Source organism: Danio aesculapii, chromosome 15 (assembly GCF_903798145.1).
Source record: "Danio aesculapii chromosome 15, fDanAes4.1, whole genome shotgun sequence".
Classification (NCBI taxonomy): Eukaryota; Metazoa; Chordata; class Actinopteri; order Cypriniformes; family Danionidae; genus Danio; species Danio aesculapii.
The window spans coordinates 24646208-24672243 of NC_079449.1; the positions used below are offsets into that span (position 1 = coordinate 24646208).

Here is a 26036-nt window from a genome sequence, read left to right on the forward strand (position 1 = left end):
ATGCCATCTGTCATTTTCTTCTAAAATGAGCATTTTTCTCAGCCTCTTATGTTTATGTTCAGTAATAAAAGTTAAAAGTGATGAAAATAATCTATTCTTTGACATAAAAGTGAAATTACTTAATCAAGACATAGGAGCCTGAGAAAAATGCTAATATTACAAGAAAATTTCAGATGGCACTTCATATATAATTTAAAATATAATATAATTCTATGTTTAATTTTTAGAATCTGATTACACAATCCAGTAAGTAATTTAATCAGTTACTACACAGTATATTATATATAATTTATAAGAATAACTGCAATATTATATACAGTAAAATAACACAGGTCTTGTGGGTTTGAACGTGACTGAGATCTTGGGCTCATGGTGTTCATAATTAGATTAAACACTGGCCTAATCTTTTGCCGGCTTTTTCGCTTAAGCAATTATACATACCAATATAAATACCAATATACACCACTGTAATTATACAGTGTTAAAATATACTAGTGAGAATAATTTTTTTATATATTAAAAATTACTTAAACACTTAGTGATGCATTTCAAAGATAAATTGGTGAAGACATTTGAAAGTGATTCTGGTCATTTAAATTACTTCCAAATAATCAAATGATTAATTTTGTACTTTTGAGCTGTTGTGTGTTTGAACATAAATTAATCACACTGTAGTACTCGGTGGTCTGCTTTATATTTATTTAGATTTGCTAGTAACCATTTTAATTATTTATTTATTGTCTAACACTAAAACCTTTTTAAGTAGTACATTTAAAGATAACTAAGAAATTATCATTATACATTAATGAAATACAATATTGTACTTAGATTAACCATACATACGATCCATATGGCACAAAGGAATGCATATAAAGTAATGATGTAATATATATTTCAAACTAATGGCATCAATTCATTTAATCTGATATAGGGGATTAGACAAAAGATTTTTATGCGACAACACCTGAGATTTTAACATATTTTTAAGATGCTGAAAAATGTATTTTACTAGTAGTGGCCAGCAGGTGATGCCCGTGAGAAACTTTCAATTAATCCATTCTGCATGCCATTCTATTCTATTCTATTCTATTCTATTCTATTCTATTCTATTCTATTCTATTCTATTCTATTCTATTCTATTCTACCCTGTTCTGTTCTGTTCTGTTCTATTCTAGAATTAAACATATTTACATTGTTGCAAAATAATATTTATTTTGCATGTCTGCTGATCCAAATGCTACATGCAATAGTTTCATTACTTGTTTTTCAAGTAAAAATGTGAGTTTTAAAGTTGCTTTTTGTACTCTAGTGTATACTGCCTATGTTCTATGTACAGGGGTTGGACAATGAAACTGAATTGCCTGGTTTTATATCACAATAATTAGATAGTATGGTGTAGGGCCTCCTTTTGCTGCCAATACAGCATCAATTTGTCTTGGGAATGACAAGTACAAGTCCTGCACAGTGGCCAGAGGGGGTTTGAGGCATTCTTTTTGCAGAAAAGTAGCCAGGTCACTACGTGATGCTGTTGGAGGAAAACGCTTCCTGACTCACTCTTCCAAAACATTCCAAAGTGGCTAAATAATATTTAGGTCTGGTGACTGTGCAGGCCATGGGAAATGTTCAACTTCATTTTCATGTTCATCAAGCCACTCTGTCACCAGTCTTGCTCTGTGTATTGGTGTTATTGAGAGTGGTGTGGCATTAAGAATTTCAAGAAATTTACACCATATTCCCTTGTTTTTACACTGATGGTCAAAATTAAGAAACCTATTATCATTTCTTCATCCTCAAGTTGTTCCAAACCTGTAATGGGTTTTTGTAGGAGTTATTCATTTATTCATTCATTCATTCATTCATTTTCTTTTTGGCCTAGTCCCTTTATTAATCCGGGGTCGCCACAGAGAAATGAACCACCAACTTATCCAGTATATGTTTTACACAGCAGATGCCCTTCCAGCTGCAATCCATCACTGGGAAACACCCATACACTTTCATTCTCACACACACACACACACACACACACACACACACACACACGCACACACACACACATACACACACACACACACACACACACACACACACACACACACACACACACACACACTCACACTACAGACAATTTAGCTTACCCAATTAATCTATACTGCATGTCTTTGGACTTGTGGGGAAATCGGAGCACGTGGAGGAAAGCCACACGAACACGAGGAGAACATGCAAACTCCACACAGAAATACCAACTGACCCAGCCAAGGCTGGAACCAGCGACCTTATTGCTGTGCCACTGTGCCGCCTGTAGGAGTTAGGAAGACTTTTATTTTTTTGACCAAGTAAAAATGTTCTTAAGATTCTTTATTTAATATATTGCAATAGAAAATATAATCGTATGTTTCTGTAAAATGCATCAGTATAGCCTATAAATGAAGTTTATGGTTAAAAGAACAAATATCCAAAAATATCCAAGAACAAATATACAAATATCCAAAAATTCAGAAGAGCAGAGCACAAATCTTATAAATATTCATTCTTATAAGCTTCTCAAAACAAAAAAGAAAAAACAAGATGTAACTTATTTAGTATTGGAAGTAAATTCATATTAATTTAAGGATGTTAAGATATTGTTTTGGAAACAAAAAATTATGACATGTTAATTCATTTATTTAGCTAGTTAGACATTTTTTCAAATAACAAAATCTTGTCTATAATGGGTATACTTGATTTTATACTTGAATGTACCTGTAAACTCTGTCAGCCATAATTTAAGAGTAGGAACTTCTCTTTTCTTCCAAAACCAAAATATACCTTTTTTTTTTTGGCAAAGATCAACCCATATGAAACAAACTGTTGTTGAACCTATGTAAGTATCAAAAATTCTTTAGAAACTCCAAATATAATGAATATAGGATCTGGACTTTTTACATTTTTATGTAAAAAATGTTGCAAATCGTAAAAACTAGTTTGTTAAAGTAAATTTTGTTAACTGACTACATCAGTACAAAATTGCCTAATATATGTAAACTAACAGAAAAGTTTTGCCACAAACCTTTAATCACTTCTGAGACATTTCCACCGTCCTCCCAGCGGCCGCTGTTTTAAACTGCAATCAAATGCGCGTTCACTGAGTGCAAGCGCTACGTCATTGCCTAAAGTGTCATAGAGTGGGCGGGGCATCTCGATCGGGGATGAGCTTTAAACATGAGAGCATAACCAGGGGGTTGTGTTCTCTATCATAACAGTCAATTCCAACCTCAAAAAGCGCTTCCAGCCGCGGGGGTGTATGAGGAACACCAGAGTAAAGCGTTTTACCTCGATCAGGTAGCGAAGGAGGTGAAAGTAGGAGTGGAAGAGGGGGGCTGTGGTTGGATTTAGTGAAAGAAAACAATATGGCCGCGGTGGAGCTGGAATGGATCCCTGAGACCCTTTACAACACTGCTATTTCAGCCGTGGTCGACAACTACGACCAGTCGCGACGGGACATCCGATCTCTCCCCGAAAATATACAGTTTGATGTGTACTACAAGGTAAGAAGCACGATGATGGAGTTCAGGGCGGAACAGCCGTCAAAATCATCTGACACTTTTTTTTACTAGCAGCTTGGCTAACAAAAACTGAACCAACCTCTCAGTAGAGCACTGGTTAGGAGAAACTCGAGCTACGAGACCATTTAACCTGGTTAAATTCTGGTTTACGAGTACACTCATTTTTCAGTGTGGCAGTTAGACTGGTAACACTTTAATGCCCACTGTTAAGTTATCTTAGCTTGTAGCTTATCTACTACTGTATGAGATGCAGCTCCCAAGACTAGTTAACCATACAGAACCATGACACTTCACTTTTTTTACCCTCTTAACCTATTTATGAGTATTAGGTCAGTGTAATAATATGGGACGTTTAACCAAACCCGTGTTTTTAACGAATGTGGCGAGTGTCATCTGTAAAAACGGTGTGTTACCAACTGCTGTGAATACAATAAATGACCACTGTAACGTTACAGTAAGAGAAAAACAGTAATGCAGGCATGGTAACACTATAACAATGTTCCGTTTGTTTACATAACCTTAAATCTTTTAATCTTAGTTAATGGAATTGAAAACATTTGACCTTCTAGTACATTCATTAAATTTAAAATTGAAGTAATTAACTAATACCTAAATACATAATTAATACTTCACAATTGCATTTATATTTAAGTTTGTTGCACATAGTTAGTGTTTATGGATAGATATCACCAACTATGTATTTTTATCTCGGTATTAATCATTGTTAAATTATTTCACCACTTTGGAATTATAAGTGTCTATCTGCATACTGGGTGGTTTTAAGATATGTAAAGTTCCTGTGAATTTCATGTGGTGAAACCCATAGGAGGAACACTTCTAAATGTAAGCTCTTAAAATGTATGCGAATATACCAGGGATGTGAATAAGTTTTCACAGAATAAGAATATATGAATGATTCAATTTTGATAAATGTTAGTTTAAACCTTATTATTCAAAAGTTGCAAAATGTTTTAAATATTCAAAAATTACACCGTATGTGTGTTTTAGGGTTGTCATGAAACCATTAATTAATCTTACGATACTGTACCAGCTGAAGTATCACGATACCAGGAAGTATTGGGATACTGTAATTCATAACTCAAATTATTTTTAAAAAATTGTCAGAAATACTATATTTTATGTTACAATAAGCCTACTTGTATTTAATTCACAATTCCCTTGAGGCTAAAACGTATTCTTTGCACCCCTCTTCACCTAAAATGTATTCGTTTTTTTTTTGTTTATTTTGTAGATAATTGACCAACAAAAAATACATTGAAATAAAGATACAAATTATACCGAATTAAATTTGTTACAAAATAGCATTTTTTTCCAACAAAATTAGGCCATATGAAGTGGTCAAAATCGTTTCAATGTTTCCTGTTGCTATTTTGGATTTTTCATCTATTTTTTTATCAGTCTTATCAGGTAACAGTCCAGATTAATAAAAAATTCACTTTGTGAGTCATTCTTTAAAGAGATTGTCGTGGTTGTTGTAGCTACTAATTCATATTAACAGTAACAGAAATGAATCGATTCAGATGTGCGTTCAAACTGAAGCGCTAGAAAACGTGCAATAGAGGTGTCCAATAGAGAGTTTGTTGTCCACAGATGACAACTGACTGAGGATTTGCAATAATATCCTGTGTTATGAAACTCCATTTGAGAGGGGACTCAAAGTACACTTCACAAATCAAGTTTAACTGGAACCCAAGAAACATGGAAAGAAAGTTTATTGTTCTTTCTCTGGGTAGTTTGGAGACTTTAGAGCTGTTATTTGCTTTAAAAAGTCAGATCAGCTTATGTTAGTGGATCTCAACCTTAGAAAACCTTAGACTAGAAAATATATTTATATATTTAACTTTGTTATATTGACTTAACAACATTTTTTTTCAAGATTGATAAAATTATTGAAACATAATAATGCAATGGATGCATTTTTTTTATTTGTTTGTTTGATTTAGCTGCAAAATATGTTACTTTGAATAAATGATCGATAAACCTATCAATATCCTTTATCATACCAACAACACTGGAAAAACACTGATGAGAACTTCTAAAGTCAAGAACTTCTGAAATCACAGACTTAAGATGATTGTAGTTGTTAGTTTGAAATTTGTACCTGCATAGGTTAAATTTCTATGAAATTCTACCCATTTAATCATAGTATAGACGTCAAGTGGCTTTGTTTAGGAAGCCAGATACTTCATATCACAAACAAAATGTAATTGGCACGCGTATTGGTCTTGCACAAACTCTTTCTCATTGTACATTCTGTCTTCATAACGGCTACTTTCCTGGATTTCAGGGTCTTGGTATCCTCAAGGGAAGGCTTGAGTTGTCTTTGTTGTGTCACATGTACAATAGGGTCAGCGGTCTCACATTTCTTCATATGTTCCAGCTTTACCAGCAAGGCCGGCTCTGCCAGCTGGGAGCGGAGTTTTGTGAGCTGGAGGTCTTTGCTAAAGTCCTCAGGGCCTCTGACAAAAGGTAACTGAGTCCACTCTTGTCTGTTTGTCAAAGTAATAAAGTCCCAAAGCCATACCATATTGATGTATTTATGACCATACTGTATGACATTGAGTGTGTGTATGTGTGTATTTTGAGCTGGTGATTCAAATCTCACATGATGTATGGCACAAGAGGTCATCGGCATCTTTGTAGAGTTATACAAGTAGTGATAGATTTTGTCGCAATAGTGTAAAAAGCTCATTTATTGATTCTCAATATCACAGCAAGAGCAAATGTGCTTATTTATGCACTCTTTTAACTGGTAATTCTAAGAACATTTTAAATAAGAATAGTAAACAATTGATTTTAGTGAATTCTGATTAAATGTTGTCTAATCTTATTTTCTGTCACTTTTACACTCAGTATGAGTATTTTTACTGTTCAAAAGCTCAGGGTAATTTTGAAAATCTCCTATGTTCATGAATGCAGCATTTATTTATGTAAAAAATACATTAAAGATAGTGAAAGTTTAAAATATTGTAGTTTTAAAGAATGGCTTTGCATTAGGGCTGCACAGTATATCATTTTATCATCGATATAGCAATGTGCGCATCCGCAATAGACATCGCAGAATCTGCAATGTTGAGCCAGTATTATAGTATATAGATTTAGACAGCATATAGATTTGTGGAGTTTAATCATAGAAATAAAAGTAATTATTTATTTTTGACTTTGGATTATCCAAATTCTGTACCTGAATATGGTAGTACTCCCCAGAAATCCATAAAGCACTGTTTTTTTTCTGGGGGTTTGAACCTAAACTGGTCTCACGGTTCAGTTTGGTTGTGATTATCATGCCATCGATTCAGTTCAATTCGATATATCGGTGCATCACTGTGCATTGAGGATGCTTTCCATCCACAATTATATATTTTTCTCGCAAAAATTTTTTTTTATTAAAATCTCTAAAAATATTTATATATTACTTGTAATACAATTTGTCCTTTAATATAAGCAGTCGGATTTTTTTTTGTATGTTTTAAACAAAACTCAAGTACATGTTCAAATTAACTAATGTAAATATTATTCCGCTTGCTTTCTAAGCGTTGTCAAGCGAGTTCTTACACCCCTATGATTGGTCATTGTCTTCACCCGCTCAACAGAAAGGTCTGCATCCCTTGGTGGCAAAGTTGTACTTTTTTCAGACGTTGCTCACATGATCCTTCGAAAAATTTATAATGCCATAGGGATTTTTTTTTATTCAGCAATAATTACTGAAAACCCCTTTGAAAACAAACTTCTAAATTCTTCTCATCTAAATGTATGTGAACCCATCTGTTTGCAGAAATTTAAATAGAGAATTCATTTACAATTTGTTTTTGTCTATCTGTATTTTTTTTTATTTGGTGTTTACAATGGGATTGTAGTAATCATTAAGTACGAAGACTTGTACTGTTTTACGTTGGATTTAATTTTCATATATTTTCATGTTTCAATTTCAAATTCAGCTTATATTTGGTGAATCCAAAAACGCCTCACTTAAAGGTATAGTTTACCCAACCTCGTGTGGTTTTATGAACTTTTCTACTTCACAAAGGAAAATATTGTGCAGATACCTGGTACCCATCGACTTCATAGTATAAAAGAAATTTCTATGGAAGCCAATGGGTACCAGTTAGAGGCATGTTCCAAAGTATCTTCTTTTGTGTAAAGAAAAGCAACTCCAATAGATATGGAACAAGTGAGGGGTGAGTAAATGGGTGAGTAAATTATGACAGAATGTTCATTTTGGGTGAATTATTCCTTTCACCAAACCACGTGCAGTTTATATATATGTTATTATCAGGGCTTGACATTAACTTTTTTGATCACCAGCCACTGTGGCAAGTAGTTTCCTAATGTTACTAGCCACTCGACATTTTCACTAGCCACAATTTAGTTGATAGGAAAATATATTTTCTATGTAAAAATTTAACTTTGGCATCCTACAATTTCTTGATTTAAATTATGTGTTATGGCCACATGCCTCTTCATTCATTTAACTTTTTTTGTGTGTTGTGTATGACCTTGCTCAATGAGGAAGAGCAAATGTGTTGTGGTTTCATAGTGTCGCATTGCAATTAGTTTTATTTGACATGACTTTTTATGGCTCAACACTAAGAAATTACTATTTTTCTCTCTAGCCACACCAAACTAATTATTTCCTTGCGAAAAATCTTTAATAATGGGTCAAAAAAAACTAAATATAGCAGTATACATACACTTTTTATTCAACAAAAATGTTCTTAAAAACATCTGACATTTAAAAAATATATTTCCATGCATCTAAAACTATACACTGTAGTCTGTACTGGCTAAAGGTTCCAGATCACCAGTTAACTATATATAAATAGAGAATTCATCTCATATTAAAGCAATGTTATTGTAGAGAACGATAATTAAACCATATTAATAAAAATAACTGTAATTAAAAGAAAGCATAAATCATTCCATGTGCAATAATGAAAGGATGATCAGGCGCACATGGTTAATGTATAAGCAAATTATCTGTTCAAACAAAGGTTAAAGCGAAAGCAGCAACTGCTGCTGCTAACAAAAAATCTCAAGCTCTTGAAAACTGCAGGACTGTGGGTGCACGAGCAACGCTTTTTCCCAGTCTATTTAAAAGAGACCCATCGCACCCGTAGTGTATTCAGACACTTTGCGCAAGGAAACAGGACACAGGAGCTTTTAAGCACTCACACGCATCACATCAGCTTTGCGCGCAACACTAAAGCCCTCGTCAGTGCGTCAGGATCGCCTGTGTCTCATCATGCGCCTGATCATCCTCTCATTTGGTATTATCGTGCTTTCTTTTGCTCGCCATTATCAATAATTTTGCTTCTTTTAAGATAACATTTGCATGCATATTGACAAACGGTCTGAAACTAAAATTATAATATTTAGTGTCGAACCAGCCCTGGCAATTAGTGGTGGGCAAAGCGAGGTTTCATGAAACACTGAAACAGTCGAAGTAAATGTGTCGAAGTTTCGAAACCTCACTCTACGGTGACACCTAGTGGTCATTTTATGTATTGCACTGAAACAGCTTCACTAAAGTACAGTTGAGCAAACTGAGGTATTAAAAACCCCCTTTGTAGATTCGAATCTTCAAGAGATTTAATGGAGTGGTCACCGTACGGGAATAGTAGGTTCGAATCCAGGCTGGTACAGCTATTTTGAAATGCTTTAATATCAGTTTGAAATGCATTATTCTTGTATCGTTTTGTTTTAACATTGGTCTGACATCCGAATAAAGACTTTGTGAATAAATATGTCTTGTTTTGGTCATAAAACAGGGTTGTTGCTAGATCAGAGATGGTTGTGGCCAGAAGTTAACAGGAATTATTTATATTATTTATTAAATTTCCCATTGTATTTTATTAACGTCTACGCAAAACCTAAACCCAGCCATCACAGTACAGTAAAAATATTAATTATTGTTTTACAATGTTACAAAAATGATGCTAAATTGATGGCGTATCAGCAGCTGTATCCTATCTAGACTACACCATAAAACAGTAACAAGATTAAAATAAATAAGATCGTGATTTCGTTGCAAGTCGGGATTCGAACCCAAAAGTTAATTGAAGCATAGTAACATGCACACACACGGCCCACTAGGCCATATGAGACAGAAGTTTAAGCGACTCTGTCAGTCAAATGCAGATTCGCCAGGTCTCGAAACGCTTATGAAATGCCTAATGATTTGAATCGCTTTAGTCACGTAACCAGGTGTTTCGAAACCCTTTAGTCATGTGACCTAGGTGTTTCGGATCATGGTTCGGTGCAGTGTTTTGAAACACTTGCGCTTTGGGATCTCGACACTGTGTCGAAACGTCAGTTTCACGTCAGCCATCCCTACTGGTAATTTAAAAATTATTTTCAACCATCCAAAGTGGCTAGTGGGAGTGGGAGTTCGCCACAGCTGAAATCTACCCAAAGTGGACTGGTGTTAATGTCAAGCTCTGGTTATTATGCAAAGTGTATGGCATGCACAGTGCTTAATTTGTGAATTGCGAGGTCCCGGAAGAGATTGGGGTAACGGATTCAGCATGTTACCCGAGGATGGAGAGGTGTCATGCACGAAGAAAGTGCATGCAAAGAAAGTGAAAGTGAACAGCAGACAGGGGAGGAAGGCGGTTGAGGAGGGGGATCAGTAAACTGAGGTGCTGGATCAGATTTCAGAGGTGCCAGATCCGGATCCGGCATGTTCTGGCATAAATTAAGCCCTGGGCATGCATAGTATTATATTGGGCAAACTGATTTGAAAATATCAGATTTGATAAAAAAATCTCATATTTTCCTAGTGTCTACCATTACAGAAATATTTCCTGTAATAGTATTATTTAATATTAATATATTATAGTAGGTGTCATTGCATACAGTAAGAGAAACATCCGTCTACCTTCTTTTAAATTAATACAAATAAAATAAACAATTTTAAGGCTACAATATTTCTAAGTCTCTCTAATCATTGATTCATATTTGTTTTCTTCAGGCACCTCCTACACCACTGCTTCCAGGCTTTGATGGACCACGGTGTTAAGGTAGCTTCAGTCCTGGCAAACTCCTTCAGCCGCCGATGTTCATACATTGCTGAGTCTGACGCACATGTGAAAGAGAAAGCTATACAGTTTGGCTTTGTTTTAGGTATGCTGCTGTGTGACTCAATCTTCTGCACTTTCAGCTTATAATGACAAACTCTTGTAATAATATGTTGCTGTTGTTTTTTTCCATCCCAGGTGGCTTTTTATCAGATGCCGGTTGGTATGGAGATGCAGAGAAAGTCTTCCTGTCGTGTCTCCAGCTGTGCACACTACACGATGAGGTTCTCCACTGGTATCGTGCTGTAGAGTGCTGTGTAAGGTGAGCGAATGGTCAGCTTCAGTTTCTTCCAACTGTAAATGGACATTTTAATGTTGGGTTAATGTTAATTATAGTGAATAAAATTGATTGATTAATTGAATTTGTTGTACGGAATAAATCACACTTAACATTTTGTAATATTCCTTTTATTGTAATACATAATTTAGCATTGAATCTGAAGTGTTTTTTGTTTAATGGAATATGGTATTTTTAATTTGAGAAGTAGAAATTGAAAACAGTATTTTTAAACATTTTATTAGGCTGTAATTTCTTTTTCTCAGCTGTTTAAAGTGAACTTGCCACTTACTGTTTTCATTGTTTTTGACCAGTAAAAGCAGTGAAAATTATTATCTATTTAAAAAATGATCTTTTTATTATTATTAATTTATAATTATATATATATATATATATATATATATATATATATATATATATATATATATATATATATATATATATAAAATAAAGTGCTCAGCATATATAATTACACTCCTCACAAATCTGTTTTTTTATTCATATTTTTAATAGGAATACAATTTTATATTTGTGCATATACATTAGATTAGTCTGTACTGAAGCCAAATCTGGAGCTTATCTAACAAAATAACTTGCGCTAATGGTCCAAAAGCTAGTACACCCAAATTTATACGTTATAGAGAAATATTAAATACAAATTAAAAAAAGGAGGAAAAATCAAGCAAAAAAATTAAAAAATTTAGTTGAAATTTTGTAGTTTAACTTTTTTTTTGTAAATTTTGCTTGAATTTAATTGTATTATCTTTCAATTTTCAAAAATGTTCTGTGACTTAAATATTATTTTAATAAATATATCTGTTTGATACATCTGTTTTGTTTAAATGCACCAGAATACTTTGCCTATATTCACTGAGAAATGGATACAAATATTTTTCTTCAAAATGGGGTGTACTCGATTATGCTGAGCACTGTATTATCCTTAATTATTTTAACCATTACTGTATATCCAAATAACCCCAAAACAATCAAAAAGCCCAATAACTGATATTATAATTATTAGTTTTTTTTAATTGTAGCTGCACAAAATGTTAATTAATATTTATAAAAAAACATTTTGACATGCAAGCTAGTTTGATTCTAGTTTTTATACTGTAACCAACATCAGTCAGCTAACACAAAGAAGTTTAGATATTTTACAATACAAGCAAACTGTCAAAAATAAAGCAAGAATGAATAAGTAAGGCCCTATTAAATACTGCACAAAAACAAAGATGTATGATTTTCAGGTTTGATTCTACATGCATTGAATAATGAATACTCCAATAATACCGCACAGTCCTCACTGTATAAAGTTAATAAACTTTAGATTTACCCTTATTTAATCTGCAACAGTTATTCAGTCGAGGGAAGCTAGTGGTTTTGTCTTTTTTTGTTGTTTGATTGACAGTAATGACAGACTGGTGACAGATTATTTAGCTGCTGTCACTTTAAGACATGATGTCTGACACATCTGATTTACATTCAGTCAAAACTTCATTTAAAGAGCCCCTATTATGCATTAAACAATGTCATATTTTGGTTTTGGGGGGTCTCCAACAACAGTCTGATAAGCATGTAAGGTCAAAAATCACTCTCATTGTCTTATAATATGCATTTATTTTTACCTAATTATACCAACAACTCCCATATGATTCATTCAGTGATTAATTTGTTCCCAAACCCCTCATTAGCGCGATGCTAATCTGCGCTGATTGGTCTGATGACCCAATCTGTTGTGATTGGTCGACTGCGTTCAGCATGAGAGAGAGAGAAATGCCCACCGCGGCTTATCAACATTGTTGAAGTAGTCAGAGTCTATGTGTGAGCCCGATGCAGGAGCGCATTGAAGCAATGCAGTTTATCACCAGCAGTGCTCTATTCTTAACCACAAATAAAAAGAGTGACACACATTCAGTATTAATCCACACAGTGGCAAAAACTGAACTATTTTGAAATTTGACCACCACAGGGGCCATAGCAACGACAAATGGCAGTGGATCGCGAGTTTAGAAACGCATTTAAATCGGTAAAGAAAGCGATATGAGAATATAAAGAGTTAACCAGATACAGTACAAGCGGTTAAAAGTAACAAAACACAATTAAATACATAATTTAAAAACTAGAGAAAACAAGGAGACAACTATTTTAAGCACACATACATTTATGAAATGGAGGAAGAAAATGGTCCATGAACTGTGTACTGTAAAGTTCCTGTCAATCTCTGACAAAGTCCCATACATCAATAGTCTTTTCTGATCCTTCCTTTAACAAACAGTCGACGAATCCCCCGTTGTAAGCGTATAGATCACTGAAGCGCTTGTCAGAAAAATTACAGGAACACAGCACAAGGCTCGGGATATAATGCTGAGGTATTTTTGCAAAAATAAACTTCAACCACTGACTCTTGACAACCTAATCTTTGGGTAGGGAATATAAAACCAACTTTCTCTCACACTTCAGAGCACAGCGTCTATGCGACTTGATTCAACTGGGATCGGCTGCAGTGTTTGTCTTCTTTTTCTTTCTGCATTGTTTGTGGGTGGGGCAGAGGGTTTTAATTTTCCCAGGTCTGCGTGGTCAACAAATTGGGGCTTGAGTTCCGTATCGACGTCACGTCGACACGGCTGAAGACTCGTTACTGCGGCAATTCATTGGAACCACTATGAATCGACTCTTTTATAGATGAATCAATACTTTTAAACACGGTGCACTTTCAGATTTAAGCTTTAGCTGATATTTCACTTCACTTAGAGCTGTTACACACTGCATGGAAGGTCATTTTCAAAAACCCATAATAGGGGCTCTTTAAAATAAGGAAAAAATTAAAACAGAACTGAAAACATTATTTATAAAACATTAAAAAGAATGATTATTAGTTATTCGTCTTTTATAATGCAGTTTTTTTATGTGCCAGGTTACTTCATGTGCGTAACGGCAACTGCAAATACCACCTGGGAGAAGAGACTTTTAAACTAGCCCAGTCCTACATGGACAAACTAGCCAAACACGGACATCAGGCTAATAAGGCTGCCCTGTATGGAGAACTGTGTGCCCTGCTTTTTGCCAAAAGCCACTATGATGAGGTGAGTCCCCTTGCAACTGTCCCAGAACTCTGTTTGGAGAACGCCTGCTCTACATTAATGTTTTCCTCATGCATTTCAGGCCTATAGGTGGTGTATAGAAGCTATGAAGGAGATCACAGTAGGCTTACCTGTGAAAGTAGTAGTTGATGTTCTCAGACAAGCCTCAAAGGTATGTGATAGTTGGATGTTTGAGGTTTTTTTTAGATGTGTCTAATAATGAATCTAAAAAAAGTGTCTACATTGATCTTTGCAGGCTTGTGTTGTTAAGCGGGAGTTCAGGAAAGCTGAACAACTGATTAAACACGCAGTCTTCTTGGCACGGTAAGAACTATCATGTGTACTGAGAACTATCAACTTGAAATAGTTCAGTTTGACAGTTCTGAAATATGTTCACATTTTGTTTTCAGGGAACATTTTGGGCACAAGCATCCAAAATATTCAGATACACTACTAGATTATGGGTTTTATCTCTTAAACGTGGATAATATCTGTCAATCTGTGACCATTTACCAGGTGAGCCAATGGTCGATTTAAATCTGGGTGTGTAAATAAACCATTTTCTCATTTGTTTGAAAGACTAATGGGATTTTGTTTGTTATTCAGACTGCATTAGATATTCGGCAGTCAGTGTTTGGAGGAAAGAATATTCATGTTGCAACTGCGCATGAGGACCTGGCTTATTCATCCTACGTCCATCAGTACAGCTCTGGTAAATTCGACACAGCACTGTGAGTATATCAGTTCTGTCTTGAGAATTATAAACTGATATTCATTACATATGCTTAGATGTTTTTCAATGCAATCTCAGAGCAGTTCATAACCTTTTGGTCCACTGGTTAATTGGTATAACGTTTATTACTTATATTTTAGTACCATTTGCCTCTCCTCCAATGAGGGGTGTGGTTTGGGGTAGGCCTGTCACAATAGAGTTTTTGTTGTGCGATATATTGTCACAGAAAATGTTGCAATAAGCGATATTATTGTCATTTTGAGATCATTTTGTGCCACTGATTATATAATGGTTATATAACAGCATAATAATGCAAATAACCATAAACACTTATCATGAAAATATTTATCATGCTTTAGGTTATTTATTTAGATTCTATAATTATGCTGGCTTGAGAAAGCCAACATACTGTTATACTACATAAACGTATATGTAGACCATTCATACTACAACCACCAAACTAACTCCAAACCTCCAAACTATACTAAATTCAGTTGCTATATCTTTTCCAACTGATCCGACTTACGGTTTTCCGAAAACTGACCCGGAAAATTCTGAAAAGTCTCTTTGACCAAATTTTGTGATCTCATAACTTTCTGCCAGACTGTCATACTGACTTCAGGTTGTGCTCATTCAACTTAGACTACCAATCTGCCAATCACCGATGACCTTTCAACTTTCTAGCCACACCAGAGCAACCAATTACTGCAATTGGCTTTATATTGCACATACTAACAACATACCAAGCCATACTAGAAGCATACTAACAACATACCAATCCATACTATAAACATACCAACAACATACCAATCCATACTAGAAACATACTAGTCCATACTAGAACAATAATTCATACTAGAAGCATACTAATCTATACTAGAAACATACGACATGCTAACCATACTAACAATATACCAATCCATACTAATCATACTAGCAACATGCTAATTCATACTCTGAACATACTAGTAACATGCTAATTCATACTAAATTCATGCTAACAACATGGTATTTATACTAGAAACATTCTAGCAACATGCTAATTTAAACTAGAACCATGCTAACAACATGCTAATTTAAGCTAGAAACATGCTAGCAACATGCTAATTCATACTAGAACCATACTAACATATATGTAGTTATCTATCTATGCCAACTCAAACTACTTAATAAATACTTAAATTATTTAAACTTTAAAACTACTTCAGACTTTCAGACTAGGCTTTCTCAAGCCACCATCAATTTTGTTTACAAACTATTACTCTGATGTTAAGAAGGTAAATGTTGTATTATATATATATACAATTAATTGTTCTCTTAGGTAAGTGTTCATTTATAAACTTCTGCATTTACACTGCACATCTTGATGGTCAAATCCGATTTTGTGACTATATCAGATTTTTTTTTGACAACCCTCTTACATCATCTTTTCAACGTGACTCGTATCTGATTGTCTGCATTTACATTGGACATGGCAAAGACACAGTGTCCAGGAAAAAAAAGAGCGGGCGCTGATAATTAAAGTGCATTCTTTTCTCCATTCCTGTATTTAATCTGTTCGCAGGGTTTTCATTTTTTGTTATTCTTTTTGACAAGTTGTTTTACTATAGTTTATGGCAGAAAAGTTCTCAATGTCATTTCCATGGTGTGATTTATGCAAGTGATGTATGCAACAGTTTTAGTTTATTGTTTACGTGGCAGACGTTGCATGCTCTCTCTTTCTCCCTCTCGCTAACAAGCTTAAATACTTATGCTACATGACAATATAAAAGCTGTTTTAGTCATTGTGTATGAGATTTAAGGTTTGGGAGATTTAAGTGTCAAAGTGGACATCATTCGCTATGGTTTTTAATGACTGGTGTTGACTCTTATTGACAGGTGAAAATCTGATGTACCTGCTTACAGTGTAGACAAGAGAATACAGATCCAGTTCATATCGGATAAATTTCCACATACGAACAAGGCCTGAATCTGATTTGAGTAAATCGGTATCCATGTGATTTTTTTTTTCCTGCTTACAAGTACAGGAGCGATATCTGTGCCACATGGGAGAAGAAAATTGGAATTGAGTAACTTGAATCATGCAGTGTAAATGCAGCCTTTGACACCAGTGAGGTAGAACGTAAATGTCATTGGAAAATGGCTTTAACGTTTTTTGTGAGTTTGTAAATATATATTGCAACAGCAAAAATGACTGAGGTCATCTCCAAGTATTGCACGATAAGTCTATATATTGGTTATTGTGACAGGCCTAGTTTGGCGCCACGCCTCCTTTAAAAAAATCATACATATTCCTGCGAATGAAATACTCTGAATTCGTGCCTATTAGCCACTTTCTGACAATATCTGAAATAGTTACATTTCTCATGAGATCGGGTGGGATTTTTCCCAATCTAATGAAAAATGCACAAAGATTGTAGATGATTCATGCACAGATGATCAGGTTATGATTGTAGGTCAAAGACAATCTAGCATCAAAACAATATAAATCTGTAACCTTAAAGGATGTAGGGCTCCCCAATCTTAAAACAATTCACTAGGCAACACTGAAAAATACGTAATGGGTCTGAGGCGAAATAGCACTGCTGTTTTTATGAAAGAACACAAACATTCCTCTTATTGGGATCATCATGAAAACATGAGTAACTTTTATTGGTGTCATGAGTCACTTCTTGAAAAGCAAGCTGCCACTTCAGCCGATTCATTTCAGTACAAAACAGTATTTTGATTGCGGAGATAATCTAGTGTGAACTTTTATACCATTTTATCTGTCCCTTGAGTGTGAAGAAGTCCATGACACAGATGGCCAGTAGTTGCCCTTACCTTTAACACAATTAAGTAGTTCTTCTAGAACTGTTTTTCAGTCTGTTTTCATGGAAGTGTTTGTCAAATGAAATGTACCAGTTTCATACTTTGAATTGTACTTTTAGATTCCACGCAGAACGTGCCATAGATATCATAACTCATATTCTCCCTGAAGAACATCTGCTGCTGGCCTCGTCCAAGAGGGTGAAAGGTGAGGCTAGTGCTTTTAAGAGCTTTCATAACTACTCTCATTCACAGCTGCATTACTGGAGTGGCCCATGTTTAAAGTATCTGTTCTTTCAGTTTGTTTCTCTACTTTTTTGTTTGTTTTAATAATCACGTTACATCAAGCTAATTTGTATTTCTGATGTTCCATCTCTAGCTCTAATCCTGGAGGAGATTGCCATTGATTGCCATAACAAAGAAACCGAGGAGCGCCTCCTGCAGGAAGCCCATGACCTGCACCTTTCCTCCCTACAGTTGGCCAAAAAAGCCTTCGGAGAATTCAACGTTCAGACGGCAAAACACTATGGCAACCTGGGTCGCCTTTACCAATCCATGCGCAAATTTAAGGTTCTTATTCATTCGTAACCTCTCAAAGTGCCCACTATTACAGTAAGGTCTAAGTATTTGGACATTGACGCAATTCTAACATTTTTGGCTCTATACACCAACACAATGGATTTGAAATGAAACAAAATGTTCTTTAACTGCAGACTGTCAGCTTTGAGGGTATTTACATCCAAATCAGGTGAACACTGTAGGAATTACAACAGTTTGCATATGTGCCTCCTGCTTAATTGCTGTAATTGGACAGTTGGCTTCTAAGCTATTCCATGGCCAGGTGTGTGTTATTCCCTCATTATCCCAATTACAATGAGCAGATAAAAGGTCCAGAGTTCATTTCAAGTGTGCTATTTGCATTTGGAGTCTGTTACTGTCAACTCTCAAGATAAAATCCAAATAGCTGTCACTATCAGTCAAACAAGCCATCATTAGGCTGAAAAAACAAAACAAACCCATCAGAGAGATGGCAAAATCATTAGATGTGGCCAAAACGACTGTTTGGAATATTCTTAAAAAGAAAGAATGCACCAGTGCGCTCAGCAACACCAAAACACCCGGAAATCCACAGAAAACAACTGTGGTGGAAATGGCGTGGGCATGTATGGCTGTTAATGGAACTTCTATTATATTATCGATGATGTGACTGCTTGACAAAAGCAGCAGGATGAATTCTGAAGTGTTTCAGGCAATATTTTCTGTTCCTATTAAGCCAAATGCTTCAGAACTCATTGGACGGCGCTTCACAGTGCAGATAAAGAATGACCCAAAGCATACTGCAAAAGCAACTAAAAAGGTTTTGAAGGGAAAGAAGTGGAATGTTATGCAATGAACAAGTCAATCACCTGACCTGAATCCGATTGAGCTTGTATTTCACTAGATTGTGACAAAACTGAATTGAAAATGACCCAAGAACAAGCAGGAACTGAAGACAGTTGCTGTAGAGGCCTGGCAGAGCACCACAAGGAATGAAACCCAGCGTCTGGTGATGTCTATGCATTCCAGACTTCAGGCTGTAATTGACTGCAAAGGATTTGCAACCAAGTATTAAAAAGTGAAAGTTTGATTTATAATTATTATTGTCCAATAACTTTTGGACCCTTAACAAGTGAGAAGCACCTATGCAATTTGTTGTAATTTCTACAGCGTTCACCTGATTTGGATATAAATACTCTCAAATTAAAGTGGACAGTCCGCTGTTAAAGCACTTGTTTGTTTCATTTTTAATCTATTGTGTTGGTGTATAAAGCCAAAAATGTTAGAATTGTGTCGATGTCCAAATAATTATTTACCTTACTGTATGTTTTCCAATTTTGTGAGCTAAACATAACATAGGCCCTGGTTATAGTAGAACTAAAGGGTTAGTTGTCCCCAAACTGAAAAGTTCCTGCTTATTTGCTCACACTCAAGTAGTTTTGCACTTTTATGAATTCCTTTGCTAAGCACAAAACAAGATATTCTGAAGAATGTTGGGAAAATACAGCCATTGACATCCATAGTTGCAACAAGTGAAACTGTGAAAGTCAATGGCTCTTTCTTTGTGTTCAACAGAAGGAAAAATGGTTTGGAACAAGTGGAGTAAACGATGGCAGTATTTTCATTTTGGGGTGAACTTTCCCTTTAAGGTTTGGTTGATTGGATCGCGAGTAGATTCTGTTTTAGGGCTCGTTTACACAAAAATGTTCTGTTGTGGGTTTATACATGTTGCCTGTTTGTTTAAACTCCAATGGCGTTTTGTAACTGAAAACAGGTTTCAAAGTTGACGTTTTTGAAAGGTCGTGTTTGTGTAAACGATGATGTCATGTGCATGGATAGTATGTGTTTAGTGGAGTGTAGATTAAAAGCAAGCGTAAACAAAAACGCAACAATAGGGGAGTACGTGCTAGTGTCATTGTTGCTCAAGTGTTTGCTGACACTTTATCAGCAAAGTGTGGATTTACTTCACATCACAACCAAAAGTCGAGAGGCATCTTGCACACATGGCAAATTATAGATGAACAGCATCGTCAAGCCGCTGCCACTTCCTTACAGGTGCTTTCAACAGAGCCAAGTACTAGCTTGGCTTATGTGATGCAGTGTTCTTGGCGTTTTTATGCCAAATGTCAATGTCTTAAAACATTGTCATATAAATGTAAAAAAGGTTAAAAATCTATTTATATTTTCAATTGTTTGTGGTTTTTAATTGTATAATTATTAATGGCATGTTTTTGCCATGAAATTAGGCATAGTTGCTGACATGGCATTACATACAAATATATGATATGTCGTGATAATGTAGATTTGATTTGTCTATTTGGTTATTGTCTATTATTGACTCCTTTTTTTATCATGTAATTTACCTAGCAGATCTTTTGTGCTAGCGTTTATACATTTATACTATGAAAGCAATCCTATTAAATGTGTTTTCATCTACCTCTGGATGTGGTTGAAAGTGAACTAGCTCAAAACATTTCAGGCTCTGTGTTTTTTCAGGGTCTAATCATATAACAATGCCAAGCGTAAACGGGGCGAAGTTTTCTATTTGGTTGACTGACCTTTCCATGGTCTGATTTGTAATGTAGGAGGCAGAAGAGATGCACATAAAGGCCATTCAGATCAAGGAGCAGCTGTTGGGACAGGAGGACTACGAGGTGGCGCTGTCAGTAGGACATTTGGCCTCGCTCTACAACTATGACATGAATCAGTATGATGATGCAGAGCGCCTCTACCTGCGCTCCATCGCTATTGGTGAGTATGTGTAATGCATTTTGGATGAAAATGTATGATTATACAGTACCATGCTAAAGTTTTAGGCCAACTTGTTTTACTGATGGTATATATGTGGATGGTATATATGTGTATATATAATGGATATATGTGACCCTTTACCACAAAACCAGTCAGATTTGAGATTTATAAAGGGTGAATAATTGATCTTTCAGTTGGTGTATTACTTTGGTTTAATTTAGGGATGCACCGATATGGATTTTTCAGGCGAAATCGATAACCGATAACTCTTTAGATTTAGAGGCGGATAACCGATATATATAGGCCGATAAATATAAATATAAAAAAATTTATACAGTGAGCAACTGGTTAAAACTTCATAAAAGTTTGAACTGATCTTATGAACTGAATAGTCTATTCAAAGCTAAAAATGCTATAATTTAAAAACTTAATTATATAGACCTAAATTCACGATTTCACATAAATCAGCATGCCAAAAGTAAATTAATTTCTTTTCTTCGCATAGCAAATTAACATGCAACTTGATTGTTGCATAAAAATAATAGATTAAAAAATAAAATGGGATTTAATTAACAAAGTTAAATAAATATATCTTAAATAAAAAAATGAAAGAACTGAAGAACTGAAACCAGCTCAAATGTTCTTGAATAAAACGTGTTACAGTAATGTACATATGTAGAAATATGTAAAGCGTTTTGAGAGGTGTTTTGACCGTTCAGAGCCACCATACAAGTGAAAAGCTAAATACAGAAAGGATGTTTTACTTTAGAAAATGTGGCTTAATTCGTCCCATTTGGCATTTTAGATTATTTTGAACACGTGTAGGTGCTGCTTGTCAATCAGACAACACTTCTATATTCGTTCTTGCTTTCAATTGCGTGAAAAATGACTGTGAGATTAAAACTTTAACTGCAGCCGCTGTGTGATGCACTTCAATACCACACAAAGAAAAGACGGACTTTGAAGGAATAAACAATGTGTGGAAAGCTTCATTAGTGCACTGTACAAGTCTGAGCAAGTTCCGCCTACGCATGCACAAGGCAGGCAGTTCTGTACAATTACGTAATCTATCGGCTTTTAGATATCGTTCTAATTTTGAAATCGGATCGATAATGATAACATTAAAAATTGCATTTATCGGCCGATAACGATATGGCCGCCGATATATCATGTGTCCCTGAATTGATGGAATTGTGAATGTTGAAAAGTACAGATTTCAGTGGTAGTAGTTTTCTTTTTCAGGATGATAATGATCTGCTAATTGCAGTGAAATCCTATTTGGAGAAAGAAAACAGCTGGTTAAACGCAGACAGTCATGAAATGGCCTTCATAGGGTCCAGACCTGAATATTATAGAAGCTATATGTCAGACTGGTATAGTGTTTAGAACCTTTGCACAGTACTGTATATTTATCGGCACGATCAGTTATTGGGCTTTATTTTTTTGGTTATTTGATGTTAAGTAACCGAGGACCACAATACAAACTTTTGGAAATGGAATAGTTTTGTGTATTTAATCCATTTACATTTAGTCATTTAGCAGACGCTTTTATCCAAAGCGACTTACAAATGAGGACAAGGAAGCAATTTACACATCTATAAGAGCAGCAGTGAATAAGTGCTATAGACAAGTTTCAGGTGTAATCCACGACAGTTTTTAAAAAAATTATGATTTAGTCTTATTGGACTTGTATATTTTTGTTAAAAATTGTCAAATAAAAACAGACAAATATAGAGTCATGGTCAAAATAATTGGTCCCAATAATAAAATCAAGGATGTCAAAAGTAAAGTGGAAAAAATGGTTCATGTTCCAACTTCAGAAGTCATTCTAATATATATATATTTTTTTCCGAATGTTTCATTTAAGTTTTAAATATGTCATTTTTAAATTAATTTACCACATGTTTGCCTAATAAAATAGCAACCCCAATCATCTGAATCTATCTGTTGTTTCCTTCAGGCAAGAAGCTGTTTGGGGAGGGTTACAGTGGACTGGAATATGACTACCGAGGCCTGATAAAACTGTACAACTCAGTTGGAAACTATGAGAAGGTATTTGAGTATCACAATATTCTGTCCAACTGGAACCGTTTAAGGGACAGGCAGTTTGCCGTAGCCGATGCGCTGGAGGACGTCAACACAACCCCCCAGTCCACAGAGCAGGTGGTGCAGTCTTTCCTGCTTTCCCAGAGCCACGGAGCCGCACGCTTGGGCTAACACACCCAGCGTTCACTTTAAAAACACATACATGTGCACATCCCATTTCACACATCCACACCCATTAATTCACAAGTAGTCAAGGCAAGGAGGGGGAAGTTTGGAGAGCTCTTGAACTATAAGTTCACAGTTCCCATAGGCCCATTTTCCTTGAAGTGGGAACAAAAACATGACCATGCTTAAACACTCACCATGGACAAGAAACCATTCTTCGAAGAACCCGACCATTTCTCTGACTTCAAGTGGCGTTGAATTATTAAAAAAAAAAGGAGCAAGGATGGAAATCTTCGACACACTCGCTTTTCTTTTCTTATTTTGTATTTGAAGGAGTGTCGCTCCACATAACAGGAATACTCATCACTGCATCTGCTATTTGTGGAGAAAAGCACTCAACCGAGTGAAGGAACATCCGTAGATGTCCGTGTCCCCATTAACACAAGGATTAGCGCTTGACTTCATGTAATGCAAAGCTTTGCATTCGAGGATTACCTGAGTGCTCTCTGGGAAATGAGACCAGCCATGTTACATTATGGACCATTATGTTCATTTTTTTTGCTTTTTTTATTATTATTATTATTATTATTATTATTAATTCATGTCACGTGTGGAATTCATGGACCAGTGGATTTACGAATGCTCTAGCTACCTTGTTTTAAGTTCTGGTTTTGTATTCCCTTAGTACTGACATAGCTTGTTTTAAACTGCCAATAATTTATATGCAAGGTATGCTACAAGTTGTAGGTGTAACGTTGCAAGCGGTTGAGCCAAACTGAGTTCTTTTATTAATAAATACGAGCTAATTGCCATATTATTAAAAAGACGAGGACGAGTTTTCACAAAGCCGGCTTTCTGTCACCGCGCCTTATTCACTCAAGCACACACATGATATTAGCTGAAGCGGGGATAGCTTCGGGACCAGGTTTCCCAGGTCGCTGTTGTTTTCCTTTCAGAGCTTGGCCACGGGTGGCATAGATTAACACCCCTGGCCCACTTCCAGCTGACTGGACAGGCTGAAAAAAGGGCTGAGCGCAGCACCTGTCATTGTAAAGAGGCTCTCTCGTAGGGGAACCTGCGCTATAGTGAATCCACGCACAATTGTGCAATATTTGCTGAACGCACCTGTACCACTCCAAATCCAATCAGTTGGACTCATTTCACTGCCGAATATATCCAAACACATAACCAAGTTGACAAGCGAGTTGATTCAATTGGCACATTTTACCGAGAACTCACTTTTTTTGTTGTCATTGGCAGAAACAAAGCCTAGTCATGTAGAATGTGATGTTAATGTCGTGCAGCTTTTGAGCTCCCGATCACTCCAGCTCGAGCTAAAGTCCCAGCCTTAGTCTTAAAGGACTCTCAGCTGGTGGGATCTACTTTTGTCAGCCTTTCTCAAGTCGCTTGCTTTGAGCGAAACCAGGTTGAGTCTACAACCCAAGAAGGAGACCGCCTAAAACATGAGGGACATTTTCACTCTTTTAAAAAAATGAAATAAAATACTTTGTTGTTGCATTTGAGGCTTGATCGTGAAGAATTCAAGATGTTTAGGGAAGGGAAATGGAATAATATTGTAACAAAATAAACTGTGACTTCGCAAAACCCTTGTAAGCGGAATTCCGTTGGCGGTGTGTGGTAAACGGACTGAATGAGTGGGGTTTCTCATATCAGACTACGAATGGGAATGAAATGTGAAAACGGTGCACGTGAGAAAACAAGTAAGCTGAACGAATCTATAACGTAGCTCTGATGGCTTCTTTCTGAATGTCGATTCAAGGGCTCATTTGTCAACCTCAAGTGGCATTTCTTGTTCAAATCCAAACCGTTTCTCCATCAAAAAAAAAACGAAGGTGCTTCTGGGTCAAATGGTTTCTTTATTTGCATGTTTAGCTAATTGTACATAGATGTAGATGCATAGCTACGAGTGGTTCTTGTCCCAGTGAGCTCCAGAAAATTACATTGAAATAACTGTTCAACTGATGGAGGGAATTAATAAATGGCATCTTCAGACAAGAAAACCAATCCTGACACTATACAGCCCTTCGAAATCTGGCCTTAGAGAGTTGGAGAACGGAAGTATGGGTTGACGACTGTTTCAGCGATGCTAATTGTCTTTATGAAGTCCTCAGATGTGCTGCCATGTGTAGATTGTGATTTAGCCAAAGTGCTGTTTAAAATGGACGATGGCGATCCTTGAAGTAACAACCTATGAGTGGATGTGATCTCTTACCATTTAAAAAAAAAAAAAATTAAATACATATTCCTGTCTATATCCATTGGAGATGCTCTTTTGATTGAGTCCAATGGCAAATTGTGTTACTATTTAATATCGATGCTGACTGTTACCCTGGAAATGTCAGTATGTTGTGCCACAGTGAGCCTCTGCTTGGATTATTCTTCAGTCATTGGCTTTATGTAACTCACCCTCAGTAGAATCTGCTGTACATTGTACATCTGTAACCACCAAACCATTATTAAACTCATTTGTATCCACCATTGTGAAAATCTGTAACTAACTCTAACATGAAAAAACAACAACAAAACGATATAAAGCTGTCTAATAGACTACTATGAGCAATACCGCTTCTGAAGTATTAAAAGTTGCTTTATTTTTTGCCTTCACGTGATTTTTCTCCACCTGTGTGACATGTTTGAGTCTTGGACTTGAATGTGATCCTACAAGAACCACTCTTTTGGGGTGGGTTGATGGCTGAACAGAAACTGAAGAATAAAAGACTGTACACAGATTTGTAGAAGACGTTTACTCACTTTTTCACCATAATTAATGTCATATTTCATTTGTATAATCTTTGCCAAATTGCTGAATCCATCCTGGCACCTAATGAGATATTTAATATGTAATTAATTATACAGTACAGAGGGTCAGTTTGGGGTCAGTATGAAATGAATGCTTTTATTTCGCATTCAATTCATCAAAATATACTGAAAATAGTTTTTTTCCTTCAAATTATTTCTTTCAAATCAATTCCGGATCTT

The 26036-nt window shown here is 35.7% G+C and overlaps 1 protein-coding gene across 1 annotated transcript; it reads left to right on the top strand.

The window, feature by feature from the left end:
- The first annotated feature begins 3172 nt into the window (after window positions 1-3172).
- On the top strand, window positions 3173-25786 carry appbp2 (amyloid beta precursor protein (cytoplasmic tail) binding protein 2). Its single transcript, XM_056473350.1, has 13 exons — window positions 3173-3524; window positions 5944-6032; window positions 10534-10685; window positions 10778-10901; window positions 13831-13999; window positions 14079-14168; window positions 14253-14320; window positions 14407-14512; window positions 14603-14727; window positions 17660-17745; window positions 17917-18107; window positions 20660-20825; window positions 22786-25786. The coding sequence occupies exons 1-13, from the start codon at window positions 3387-3389 to the stop codon at window positions 23040-23042; spliced, it is 1761 nt and encodes a 586-aa protein (XP_056329325.1). The 5' UTR covers window positions 3173-3386; the 3' UTR covers window positions 23043-25786.
- Window positions 25787-26036: the final 250 nt, after the last annotated feature.

Excerpts from the sequence above, each read along its gene's own strand:
- appbp2 (XM_056473350.1), top strand. The coding sequence starts at position 3,387 with ATGGCCGCGGTGGAGCTGGAATGGATCCCTGAGACCCTTTACAACACT. Across the intron at positions 6,033-10,533 it reads CTCAGGGCCTCTGACAAAAG|GCACCTCCTACACCACTGCT; the intron begins GTAACTGAGTCC and ends TGTTTTCTTCAG. Across the intron at positions 14,000-14,078 it reads CCAAAAGCCACTATGATGAG|GCCTATAGGTGGTGTATAGA; the intron begins GTGAGTCCCCTT and ends CATGCATTTCAG.